The sequence below is a fragment of the Somniosus microcephalus genome, chromosome 8, assembly GCF_052327205.1.
Source record: "Somniosus microcephalus isolate GS21.2 chromosome 8, FLI_Smic_1.0, whole genome shotgun sequence".
In the NCBI taxonomy this organism is placed as follows: Eukaryota; Metazoa; Chordata; class Chondrichthyes; order Squaliformes; family Somniosidae; genus Somniosus; species Somniosus microcephalus.
This window is the reverse complement of record NC_140994.1, coordinates 228,004,952-228,018,944: the sequence shown is the minus strand read 5'-3', so window position 1 is coordinate 228,018,944 and position 13,993 is coordinate 228,004,952. Positions and strand designations below refer to the sequence as shown.

At 47.7% G+C, this 13,993-nt stretch overlaps 1 protein-coding gene across 2 annotated transcripts in view; it reads right to left on the bottom strand.

Moving 5' to 3' along the window:
• The window catches only part of sgcd (sarcoglycan, delta (dystrophin-associated glycoprotein)), a 248,398-nt gene that overhangs the window by 155,670 nt on the left and 78,735 nt on the right, over positions 1 to 13,993 (bottom strand). For both annotated transcript variants that reach the window (XM_085995767.1, XM_085995766.1), the window contains exon 3: positions 1,949 to 2,050. In XM_085995767.1, coding sequence (XP_085851893.1) covers positions 1,949 to 2,050 — 102 coding nt within the window. The remainder of the gene's footprint in view (positions 1 to 1,948; positions 2,051 to 13,993) is intronic.

Below are 13,993 nucleotides of genomic sequence, written 5' to 3'. Positions count from 1 at the left end.
GTGGTGGAGGGAGTGAATGTTTAAGGTGGTGGACGGGGTGCCAATCAAGCAGACTGCTTTGTCCTGGATGGTGTCAAGCTTCTTGAGTGTTGTTGGAGCGGCACTCATCCAGGCAAGTGGAGTGTATTCCATCACACTCCTGGCTTGTGCCTTGTAGATGGTGGAAAGGCTTTGGAGAGTCAGGAGGTGAGATACTCATCACAGAATACCCAGCCTTTGACCTGCTCTTGTAGCCAAATATTAATGTGGCTAGCCCAGTTATGTTTATAGCCAAGGCTGACCCCCAGGATATTGATGGTGAGGGATTCGGTGCTGGTAATGCCATTGAATGTCAAGGGGTGGTGGTTCGACTCTCTCTTGTTGGAGATAGTCATTGCCTGGCACTTGTGTGGCGCGAATGTTGCTTGTCGTCCAGGTCTTGTTGCATGAAGGTATGGACTGGTTCATTATCTGAGGAGTTGCGAATGGAACTGAAAACTGTGCAATCATCAGCGAACATCCCCCCTTCTGACCTTATGATGAAGCAGATGAAGATGGTTGGGCCTAGGACACTGCCCTGAGGAGCTTCTGTAGCGATGTCCTAGGGTTCAGATGATTGGCCTCCAACAACCACAACTGTCTTCCTTTGTGCTAGGTATGACTCCAGCCAGTGGAGAGTTTCCCCCCTGATTTCCCATTGACTTCAGTTTTACTAGGGCTCCTTGGTGCCACACTCAGTCAAATGCTGCCTTGATGTCAAGGGCAGTCACTCTCACCTCAACTCTGGAATTCAGCTCTTTTGTCCATGTTTGGACCAAGGCTGTAAGGGAGGTCTGGAGCCGAGTGGTCCTGGTGGAACCCAAACTGAACATCGGTGAGCAGGTTATTCGTGAGTAAGTGCCGCTTGATAGCACTGTCAATTACACATTCCATCACTTTGCCAATGATTGAGAGTAGACTGATTGGGCAGTAATTGGCCGGATTGGAATTATCCTGCTTTTTATGGACAGGTCCTGCCTGGGCAGTTTTCCACATTGTCGGGTAGATGCCAGTGTTGTAGCTGTACTGAAACAGCTTGGCTAGAGACGTGGCTAGTTCTGGAGCACAAGCCTCCAGCACGACAGCCGGATGTTGTCGGGGCCCACAGCCTTTGCTGTACCCAGTGGGCTCAGCCATTTCTTGATATCACGTGGAGTGAATCGAATTGGCTGAAGACTGGCTTCTGTGATGGTAGGGACCTCAGGAGGAGGCCGAGATTGATCATCCACTCGGCACTTCTGGCTGAAGATGGTTGCAAACGCTTCAGCCTTGTCTTTTGCACTTGTGTGCTGGGTTCTGCCATCATTGAGGATGGGGATATTCACGGAGCCTCCTCCTCCCGTTAGTTGTTTAATTGTCCACCACAATTCATGACTAGATATGGCAGGACTGCAGAGCTTTGATCTGATCCGTTGGTTGTGGGATCGCTTAGCATGCTGCTTCCGTTATCGGTGTCTGAGTAGCAGATGGCACAGCCCTGTGTCTGGCTCTCTGCTGACTTGCATTCTGTAAGGAGAGCTCCATACAGTCATTGCCAGGTAGCTATGACAATGCCTATGGGTATGGTTGATGGCATTGATCACCCTGGCATGTAGCACCACTGAGAGCATGACATACTCTGATTGGTGTGTTTCCAGTGTTATTCATGGTTTAAGTACAAACAGATGGTAAAATGGCACATAGTCCATTGCATCTTGGACCATTCATGCAGTATAGCTGCACATATCCACTGCATCTTGCATTACAAAAGTGATATAATTGCCAGTAAGGACACTACTTATGGTATCGCTGGTAATGACTGGTTCAAAGCACGCATATGGTTTTATGACCCTGCATAAAGACATAATTCTAGGTTTGTATAATATGTCATTATGCGCCAATTGAAGCCAACATGCCCTACTCACTACACACATGGAGATTCTTCACTTACTGCTTTGGATCGGATTTCTTTGGCATACAAAGGCTGCAAAAACTCAGATGGTCCTTCTAACCGCAGGCCCTTGTCAGTGATTCTTAGATGCCCCATGCCATCCTGCAATGGAAAAAGAACATTACAAATCAAAACTATGCAAGAGATAAATAAATCATATTTAAATTTCTGCGAGGAGCAAGTTTAATTTGTTAAGAATTAAGGTGCTCGAATGAAGCATCCATCTTCCCACTATTACTGGTTCCAGAATTAATCCAAGAGATCACGTTGCTTCTCCATTATATGCTTTCAGTACTGACTCTGGAGTACTTTTGGCTACCATCAGGCAAAGTAGTTCCCTTTGACCCTAACCCTGCTAGTAGTAATTTTCTAGTGAAGGGGAGGAACCGGGGAGTAAATATTAGGTCAGCCACAACTCAGCAATATCCCCAATTTGTATAATAATTTAGTTAGGAGAGACTGTCTTCCTCTGGGATTCTGGAGTCCAGTCATTTTCCATTAAAAGGGAGGGGGAGGAAGAGCATTCAATATGTTGCCTATTGCAACTCAGCCTCTCTTACTATGCAGCCAGAATTTTTGCTTTCTCCTTACTGCTGGAGGAGTCCGCAAGATGAACCGTCTAATAATGTTGGGCAAACATTGAAATATTCATGTACAAATATATTTTTTATACTAACAGAAATAAAAATTACCTAAATGGCACACACACACCGTGAGCTAAATCAGAGCCAATTAAATTGTGAGGCACTTTAATTATCCAATCCCTTGAAGTGGAGAAGTCTATAAAACTCAGTGCAGTCACGTTCTTAAAGAATTCAGTGAAATCTATTACACACTGAGCAGTTAGACATCTCACTCGGAGATTCCCTGAGGACAAATTCGCTGTTATCAGAAATTCTATTGAAGTAAACAGGAGGGAAATCCATATGCAGAAACAGACGCTCTTTACTGGAAGTAGCTCTTGTCAGGATCAGTGTTAGGTAAGGAGTTTAGCAGCATACAGTGTGGGTGCCTTTTACACTCTCAACTAATATGGTTTACAACCTGCATCCATTTTAATTTGTGCATGTGTCTGTGTATTTGAGCCCTGGTGTCTCTTACCCATTAGTATGAATGAGTGCCTCCAATTTGCATCCATAAATACTCGTGTAAAATTGCTAATGTAAAAGTCATGAACATTTTGGGCTTACACAATTCATTCGACCTACAATATCTGCAGACAGAATGAGCTCCACACAGCTGACATAAAAATTCAGTTATATGGCTCCACTGAGCTGTTTATAGTAAGCAATGACCCCAAACTGGCATACTAAATAGGACTAGGACAGGCATGATTGATCTATCTTACAGACCACATTTTAAACAGTCTCCTAGTGTAAATAAGAAGCTGGTACTCTGACACCATATGTGGACTATGCAACTGCAATAGCTGCTCTTTAAAGGTCTTCAAAGTAGCACAGTCTAATTTCAAATATTAACCGGGGGCGGAGGGGGTTGCGGGGGAGAGGGCACTAAAAGACTATTTGCCTTATTTATGAAAAGGGAAAAGCTATGCATCCCTGCTGCATCCCAATTTAATCTTTGTCTTAGTTTTAATAAGCATCATGATAGAAAACTTCAGGGAAAAATAAGTTCCAGAAAAAGCTGATGTCGTGGAAAATAAGATTGCAATGAAGCACAAGTACTGCTCCAAGCAAAATGGTGGTACTGTGTCAGAGCTCTTCAAGGGACTGAAACCGCCTGAAAAATCTAAAACAGAATTTTTTATTTAGATTTACATCAATTCCCATTATAATATTTAAAAAGGAAATCTCTTATTTTTTTGTAATTATAGCATGAACATAACGACAATGCTCCCCTAATGTAAGTGTAGCACGCAGTGATATAAGCTGTCCCCTAACGGATGGAAATGACAGCTGAGAATTCCACTGATATATGATAGCAGTTATTTTTACGTTGCAGGCGCTCTGTGCTCTGAGTTCACTGCCTATTGTAGGAAGTAGGGAGGTTACACTGAAGGATGGAGGAGTTGAGATCATGGGCTGGATTTTGTCAGTGTCGGCGGGCTGGGGCGTGTCAGGTGGAAATCGCGTCAGCACTCCGACTCCTAAGTGATGTGTTGAAAAAGTGGGATTTTCCCCTAATTGGGCAATTGATTTCCTGCATGTGGGAACCACTGGCCCAATGAGTCTTTTCATACAGAAAGTCACCTCCGATGGCGTCATCAATGCTGTTGGATTTAAGGCCTGCAAGCAGCCTTGATTCTTCTGGAGACTGCAAAGACGCTGCAATTTATATGAAGTTGAATTGTGCAAAATGTCAACAATCAAGCAAAAGTGTGCTCCTCGATTTGATGAGCCTTCCCTCCAAGTTCTGGTGCACAGAGCCAGCTGTAATAAGGAGGTGCTGTTCCCTTCCTCAGGGAGAAAAAAACCACCCCAGCAGACAAAAGCTGTGTGGCTACAAATGGCCCAGGAGGTCAACTCCATTTCACTGAGCCACAGAACCTGGCTGCAATGCAGGAAGAGGTTTCATGACCTTCTCTGCACAGGAAAAGTGAGTATGACTTTCCCATCACCCTCAATCTGATCCCCATCGCCTCTCCTCACCAGCACTCTGCTTTGCCAAACTCTTCCTCCACATGCCACTTGACACTTACATCCCCGCACCCTTACCCATTTCCCTCTCTCCCTATGGTCACATTCACTTAACCATTGGACCGTGCAGCTCTCACACTCCCTATCACTGTGATGCCATGACAACAACAACTTTCAACACAGGGAGGGTCCTTTGTCTCCTTCTAAGCATCTATGCCATGGATTCTCTACACTCACTCCTTCATTCTCACTCAAACTGCACTTGTGTCCCTCATTGCAGGAAAAGAGAGCCCAAAATAAGAGGGAAAGAGCGAGGACAGGAGGAGGGCCACCCTCAGTAGCCCAGCTCACCCCCTGGGAGGAGGTAGCCCTGGAAATTGCTGGGATCGAGGAGGACATCCAAGTGGGGGATGGACAGACGGGCGCATCACAACAAGCTGGGGACAGAATAGTTTGGAATCTCTCTCATTGACATAGCATGAGTCACTGATAATGATTCTGATGCTCTTAACAGATTGATTTATGATCATCTGCAATATGCAATGTGCATGTAACCTTGGCCTCACATCTCTAACTCTTTCCTTTACTCCCTCACAGGACCATCGGAAGCCCCCATCCCCACTATCCAGGAGGAACAGCCTGAGCCTCCAGACTCCTCAGAGGGAGCTGCAACATCTGAGGGTGCAACGTCAGCAGAATTCAGCGCACCCAGCACCAGCGCAGACACTCACACCTCGGTGGGACCTTCGTGAGATAGAGTAGTGTTGTCACCTGGTGTATCACAGCTCACAAGTGAGCATCAGCAGATGGTGGAGACAGGGACAGCAGTGGAGAGTCCTCGTCGGAGGGCGCAGGACTCTGCCAGCTCGGCTCTGCTGCATGTCGACTCTGTGCCCCCGGGTCCATCCAGAAGGAGAGCGGTGCTGGAATTCCAATAACAGGTGCAGGGGTCTCTGGCAGGTTTTGTCTCCAGGGTCGCTGCGAGTGTGGAGCGAATGGTGGAGTCAATCGTGAACATGAGCAGAGCCATTGTGGAGGCATTGGCGCAGGAACGCATCACCACGGAAAGGATGGCTACCTCCGTGGTAAGGCTGGCTACCATAGAGGAGAGGATGGCTACAATAGAGGAGAGGAGGGCTACGTCCATGGAGGAGCTTTTTTCTTATTCGTTTATGGGATCTGAGCATCGCTGGCAAGGCCAGCATTTATTGCCCATCACTAGTTGCCCTTGAGAAGGTGTTGGTGAGCCGCCTTCTTGAACTGCTGCAGTCCGTATGGTGAAGGTACTCCCACAGTGCTGTTAGGTAGGGAGTTCCAGGATTTTAACCCAGCGACGATGAAGAATCAGCGATATACTTCTAAGTCAGGATGGTGTGTGACTTGGAGGGGAACTTGGAGGTGGTGGTGTTCCCATGCGCCTGCTGCCCTTATCCTTCTAGGTGGAAGAGGTTGCAGGTTTGGGAGGTGCTGCTGAAGAAGCCTTGGCGAGTTGCTGCAGTGCATCTTGTAGATGGTACACACTGCAGCCACGGTATGCCGGTGGTGGAGGGAGTGAATATTTAAGGTGGCGGATGGGGTGCCAATCAAGCAGGCTGCTTTGTCCTGTATGGTGTCGAGCTTCTTGAGTGTTGTTGGAGCTGCACTCATCCAGGCAAGTGGAGAGTATTCCATCACACTCCTTACTTGTGCCTTCTAGATGGTGGAAAGGCTTTTGGGGAGTCAGGAGGTGAGACACTCGCTGCAGAATACCTAGCCTCTGACCTGCTCTTGTTGCCACATTATTTATGTGGCTGGTCCAGCTAAGTTTCTGGTTAATGGTGACCCTCAGGATGTTGATAGTGGGGGATTCGGCGATGGTAATGCCATTGAATGTCAAGGGGAGGTGGTTAGATTCTCGCTTGTTGGAGATAGTCATTGCCTGGCACTTCTGTGGCGCAAATGTTACCTGCCACTTATCAGCCCAAGCCTGACCATCGTCCAGGTCTTGTTGCATGCGGACATGGACTGCTTCCTTATCTGTGGAGTTGTGAATTGCGCTGAACGCTGCGCAGTCATCAGCGAACACCCCCATTTCTGACCTTATGTTGGAGGGAAGGTCATTGATGAAGCAGCTGAAGATGGTTGGGCCTAGGACACTGCCGTGAGGAACTCCTGCAGCTGTGATGATTGACCTTCAACCACCACAACCATCTTCCTTTGTGCTAGGTATGACTCCAGCCAGTGGAGCAGTTTCCCCCTCTTTCCCATTTTACTAGGGCTCCTTGATGCCAGACTCGATCAAATGCTGCCTTGATGTCAAGGGCAGTCACTCTCACCTCACCTCTGGAATTCAGCTCCTTTGTCCATGTTTGGACCAAGTCTGTAAGGGAGGTCGGGAGCTGAGTGGTCTTGGTGGAACCCAAACTGGGCATTAGTGAGCAGGTTATTGGTGAGTAAGTGCCGCTTGATAGCACTGTTGATGACACCTTCCATCACTTTGCTGATGATTGAGAGTAGACTGATGGGGTGGTAATTGGCCGGGTTGGATTTGTTCTGCTTTTTGTGGACAGGACATACCTGGGCAGTTTTCCACATTGTCGGATAGATACCAGTGTTGTAGCTGTACTGGAACAGCTTGGCTAGAGGCGCGGCTAGTTCTGGAGCAAAAGTCTTCAGCACGATAGCTGGGATGTTGTCGGGGCCCATAGCCTTTGCTGTATCCAGTGCGCTCAGCCGTTTCTTGATATCACGTGGAGTGAAGACTGGCTTCTGTGATGGTGGGGACCTCAGGAGTAGGTCGATATGGATCATCCACTCGGCATTCCTGGCTGCAAACGCTTCAGCCTTGACTTTTGCAATCACATGCTGGGCTCCACCATCATTGATGATGGGGATATTCTTGGAGCCTCCTCCTCCCCCCATTAGTTGTTTAATGGTCCACCACCATTCAGAACTAGATGTGGCAGGACTGCAGAGCTTTGATCTGATCTGTTGATTGTGGGATCACTTAGCTCTGTCTATAGCATGCTGCTTCTTAGCATGCATGTAGTCCTGTGTTGCAGCTTCCCCAGGTTGGCACCTCATTTTTAGGTATGCCTGGCGCTGCTCTTCTACACTCCTTGTTGAAGGTAATGGTAGAGTGAGGGATATGCCAGGCCATGGGGTTACAGATTGTAGTGGAATACAGTTCTGCTGCCTCACAGCGCCTCATGGATGCCTAGTTTTGAGCTGCTGCTAGATCTGTTCTGAATCTAACCCACTTAGCACACAACACGATGGAGGGTGTTTTCAGTGTGAAGATGGGACTTCATCTCCACAATGACTTTGCAGTGGTCACTGCTGCCATGGATAGATGCATCTGCAACAGGTAGATTGGAGAGAACAAGTAGGTTTTTCCCTCGTTCACTCACCACCTGTTGCAGGCCCAGACTGGCAGCTATGTCCTTCAGGGCCAGCTGTTGTGCTACCAAGCCATTCTTGGTGATGGACATTGAGGTCCCTCACCCAGAGTACATAGCCCTTGCTACTCTCAGTGCTTCTTCCAAGTGGTATTCAAGATGGAGGAGTACTGATTCATCCGGTGGTCTGTCCGGTTTCATTCTTATTATTTTGTTTCGTAGCGGTTAGTTACAACTTAGTGACTTGCTAGGCCTTTTCAGAGGGCAGTTAAGAGTCAACCAGGTTGCTGTGAGTCTGGAGTCACATATAGGCCAGAACGGTAGATTTCTTTCCCTAAAGGACATTAGTGAACCAGATGGGATTTTATGACAATCCGATAGTTTCATGGTCACCATTACTGATACTAGCATTTTATTCCAGACTTATTTAATTAACTGAATTTAAATTCCCCAGCTGGTGGGATTTGGACTCACATTTCCTGGATCATTAGTCTAGGCCTCTGGATTATTAACCCACTGACATTACCACTATGCTACCATTCCCAAGCTTAGTTGCCAGCGTATTGAAAACATGGTCATTGTTCAGAATAGAATGACATCTCTTGAAGAGTGATGGTCAGCTATTGAGCAAACAAACCAGACCTTCATGCAAGTCCTCTGGAGTAGGACTTCCAGTGCAGAAACGGGTCCTCATGGCCCCCCTGCAGTGCAGCAAGGTGCTGTCAAGCCACTTGCTAGCTCTGAAGTGGGGCTGACCCATGAGAGGGATGTTGGTGGCAGACAACAAGGAAGTGGGGGCTCCTCTCCAAGTGCTCACACGACCATGCCACAGCAAAGCCCTTGGTCAGAGCCCCACCAGTGTCCTCACCCAACTGAGATGGGCGTCTCAGCCCCTGCACAGCTGCAGGAGCAGCAGACTGTTGACGAGCCCACACAGGTTCGCCACCCCAGAGGACGCCCGCCAAAGGTGTCGAGACAGGAGCAGCAAGAGAATGAGCAAGGGGCCTCCACATCTGCTGAAGCCACAGGGGAAGCACCATGTAGAAGCATGCGTAAGAGGAAGATAAAGCACAAGTAGTCACAAGGCTAGTCACTTGGGTGCTGTGTTGTTTTATATTTGGACCAGACATCATTATGATTGTATTATGAAGTGTTTTGATGGCAAACTGTTGAAGTTGTGGCCTGTGTCTTTTCGCAAATGGGACTTTCACATTGAGGGCTTAGGGTGCCTTGCAATTGTCAGAATGGTGGTCAGAGTGATAGGATTCCACAGGTTTTTCTCCATTGTCGATGCTCTGGTAAGAAGGAGCAAGACTAAAGTGTTTGATTGTGCAAGCTAAGCAAATCTGGCCAGGATGAGTGCGTCCCTTGCATCCGGGCAGCAATGTTGTCACGCGCTGACGCCTTCTGGCTGTGCATCTTCAGGTGGGTGACTAGCAGCTTGGCGCTCCTGTTGATGCTCCTGCTGTTGGTGCTGCTGTTGCTCATAGTTCTGCTGCTGCCACGGCTGGTCTTCATCCGAATCTGATGTCCAGGAGGAAAGGAATTAAATGTTTGCCATGCTTCTGGAATATGCCTCAGTTGAGGAAGTGCTTAGTCAAGGTGGGGAGAGGAGTTTCCCAGGAGGTCAAACCGGAGATGGGTGTCAGGCTCCAAACTTCCACAACACTGAGTATGCATGCTAAAAGTTCCCCTAGACCTGAAACAACAAAGTTCTGCCACCTGCAAATGATCACTGGGGAAAACTCCTTTGTAATGGTGGAGCTGCAGCTGTGAGTAAACAATCCACTTGTGAGGCCGCCAGCATTACCTGGCATGTTCCAGAGGAGGCGTGAAGGATGGGGGGAATGACTAAAAATCGGAAAGGACTCTCAAAATGGGATTATAGAGGCAATTAAGTAGTTGTTAAGGGCCTTAAGGGCCTATCCCGCCTCATGGAGGCGGGATGGAAAGGGGGTCAGGAAACACACGTTTGGGAAATTTGCTCGGAGGTGGGATCAGGTCCGCCTGCCATTTTTGGCGATTTTAATAACTCACATGCCTCCAATCCCGCCTCCTCAGGCCTGGCAAAATCGAGCCCCATGTTTGAATAAGGGTCACTCCCTGGGAAGTGTCAGGATTTCAACCAGAGATGAAAGTGGGCTCCTCACTATTAGGACTTCTTTTAAAAATCAAACAATTATATTCAAAGGAACACTTCAGCGGTGTATGCATTATATCACTGGCGGTGTGTGCATTATATAGTTGGCGGTGTGTGCATTATACCACTGGCAGTGTGTGCATTATATCACTGGCGGTGTGTGCATTATATCACTGGCGGTGTATGCATTATATCGCTGGTGGTGTGTGCATTATATCGCTGGCGGTGTGTGCATTATATCGCTGGCGGTGTGTGCATTATATTGCTGGCAGTGTGAGCATTATATCGCTGGCGGTGTGTGCATTATATCACTGGCAGTGCGTGCATTATATCACTAGCGGTGTGTGCATTATATCACTGGTGGTGCACGCATTATAGCGCTGGCGGTGTGTGCATTATATTGCTGGCGGTGTGTGCATTATATCGCTGGCGGTGTGTGCATTATATTGCTGGCAGTGTGAGCATTATATCGTTGGTGGTGTATGCATTATATCGCTGGTGGTGTGTGCATTATATCGCTGGTGGTGTGTGCACTATATCGCTGGCGGCGCGCGCATTATATCACTGGTGGTGTGTGCATTATATCGCTAGCAGCTTGTGCATTATATCGCTGGCGGTTTGTGCATTATATCGCTGGTGGTGTGTGCATTATATCGCTGGTGGTGTGTGCATTATATCGCTGGCGGTGTGTGCATTATATTGCTGGTGGTTTGTACATTATATATTGCTGATGGTGTGTGCATAATATTGCTGGCGGTTTGTGCATTATATCGCTGGCGGTGTGTGCATTATATCGCTGGCGGTGTGTGCATTATATTGCTGGCAGTGTGAGCATTATATCGTTGGTGGCGTATGCATTATATCGCTGGTGGTGTGTGCATTATATCGCTGGCGGTGTGTGCACTATATCGCTGGCGGCGCGCGCATTATATCACTGGTGGTGTGTGCATTATATCGCTAGCAGCTTGTGCATTATATCGCTGGCGGTTTGTGCATTATATCGCTGGTGGTGTGTGCATTATATCACTGGTGGTGTGTGCATTATATCGCTGGCGGTGTGTGCATTATATTGCTGGTGGTTTGTACATTATATATTGCTGATGGTGTGTGCATAATATTGCTGGCGGTTTGTGCATTATATCGCTGGCGGTGTGTGCATTATAGCGCTGGCGGTGTGCGCATTATATCACTGGTGGTGTGTGCATTATATCGCTGGCGGTGTGTGCATTATATCGCTGGTGGTGTGTGCATTATATCGCTGGTGGTGTGAGCATTATATCGCTGGTGGTGTGTGCATTATATCTCTGGTGGTGCGTGCATTATATCGCTGGTGGTTTGTGCATTATATCGCTGGCGATGTGCACCTTATATTGCTGGTAGTGTGAGCATTATATCGCTGGTGGCATGTGCATTATATCGCTGGCAGTGTGTGCATTATATCACTAGCGGTGGGAGCTTATATCGTTGGCGGTGTGTGCATTATATCGCTGGCGGTGTGAGCATTATATCACTGGCGGTGTGAGCATTATATCGCTGGCGGAGTGTGCATTATATCGCTGGCGGTGTGTGCATTATATCGCTGGTGGTGTCCATATTATATCACTGCTAGTGCATACTGAGTTAACAATAACATTACACCTTGCTTTGTGTTTTCATTTGTTGGAGATTTTGGTAAGCATGGGTACCATGTTTGTCAAGGTGAAATGAATTTGCACAATGTTACAGTTGTAGTGTAAATGAATCCTGAAACACGTTAAAAGCTGTGCTTTCATTTAAATTTCCTGCATAAATTATAAGCATAAATCTTTTTCCAAATCACTGCACACATGAGCAACTAACGAGTTTTGGCAATGTTTAAACAAACAAAACTATTAAAAAAATTCATGGAACAATGGGATTTTACTGTGCATCGTAATTCTTGTAACTTTTTTTTAAAGGCATCCCAATGAGGCTGTCTCTTTAAGGATCTTCAGAATTTCCTCAAGATTTCAGCATGAGGTGGAAGAACCTCCAGGAATATTCAAAAATATAAAAAGTGACAACTTCATGCAGCCACTAGTCAGTTGCACAAATATGCTGTATCGTGGAATGCCAGGACTCTGCTTTGCGCTCATGATTTCCCACATTGTTAATCCACAGTCTCACATTGACCACCTGTGGGGATGCTTGATCAGAGGCCAGCTATTCCACAGCGGGGCAGAAAAACAACTGGAAACCAATCTAGTCCAGGGGTTCTCAACCTTTTTTCTTCTGAGGCTCCCTCCTGTGTTACAAAAATTGCATGGACTCCCCGTAGCACAACACAAGTGTATTTTCTATATAAAAATTCTCTCAATGCTGCTCCCACTCACCGTGTTATTGCTGTTACTATCCCGGCACTGCACAAAATACTGGTCCCCACTCCCATCCCACTCCCTCTTTCCCTCCACATCAGCCCCAATCACCTGAACCCCCAGTCTCCCTGATAGCTCCGCACCCCCCGACTTCCTCACCGAATGTTTCTGACACATCAGCCGGTCCCGGTTCTCTGCTTGACTGTCAGTCAAACAGCCTTTTTCCCCCATCTCCAATATTTTTATAACAAATAAACAAAAGTGTACAAAGAAAATGAAAAAAAAACCACAATTTTTTTAAGGCCTGTATGATTTTTCTCCCAAATTGCTGGCAGCAGTGTCCAGATTAATGTTTTATTCCAGGTGATGCCAGGGTAATCCTGGAAGGTTGAAATCCGAGCTGGAGGTCAAATTTGGGTGTGAACAATCAGGTCAGCCTCCTTGGTAGAGCAAGACTGCTAACACTCAAAGGTATAGGCTTGCAGGTGAAGAATGAATGAGGTCAGGCGCCAAAGGGCAGCCAGCAGCCTTGTAACTGTACTATAGTCTGCTAAAATCTATCGACCAACCGGGATTTGCCGATATTGCACAGAATAAGTTAAGGTGCAGCCGGACAGTCTTGGTTGCGAGTCTAGGTTTCGAATCGACTGAACATGTAGGTGGTTCCGGCGGCGCCATGCCGGTTGTACTGCAACTGTTCGGCCAGTCTGCCAGTAAATCCAGGAGGACCTGGCGATAGGAGAGCGGAGGACGGAGAGCTCGAGCCAGGGGACCTGCACTCAGCAACCAGCGACCACCATCTCTCTCCCTTCTCAGCGAGCGGGGGCATGGGCTTAGTGGCAGCTGCCGCCGGTATCGCACAGACATTTAGGAGGGGGGGGCGGGAAGCAGAGGTCCGAGTCGGGGTCGGAATCAGAGTCGCCAGATTGCTCAGCTCTATCCAACCTTGAAGCAACGATGTATTTTTCTTTTTTTCCAAAATGGCTGAGGTTATTTATGGCAGACCCCCTGAAACCCTCTCAAGGACAGACCCCCAGTTGAGAACCCCTGCTCTAGTCTACTGGCTAAAAGTCACCTCTGGAGCAGCTTAACTACCACTTCCAACCTCCATATTTGAGGAACGGTGCATTCTATCAGAGAAGGAATGCGACCTAAAGGGAGGGGAAAAAATTACTTCTAACTTGGAGACAGAATCTAATTTTAGAAAATGTATGTTTAGTGGGGTACACAATAAAGCAAGTGACTCCCTAAAACCTTATTAGCTCTGTGTGCAGTGGGCCATAGTTTGCTGTGGTAGGCTATCTAATGGCATCTGCTGTTAGTTAGACTTGCCCTTGCATGGTTAGGTTTTCGATTTTTTGCAAGGCAAGTTGCTGAAAGTGCGAGCTAATATTGGCCCAGAAATTCGGGTCGGGGGCTTCCCGCGGGTGCAAGCCCCCGACCTGCACTTACCTTGCATGCCGGCCGTCGAGCTGCGGGCCCCTGTGGAATTACAATCCTGGGCCTGCTCCAGCTGCCGGCGCGCAGTGCTTGCGTGTCCCAGGGGCGCAGTTAGTTCGATGCGTCCCCTGGGATCACGTGGGCCATGGGGAGCCAAT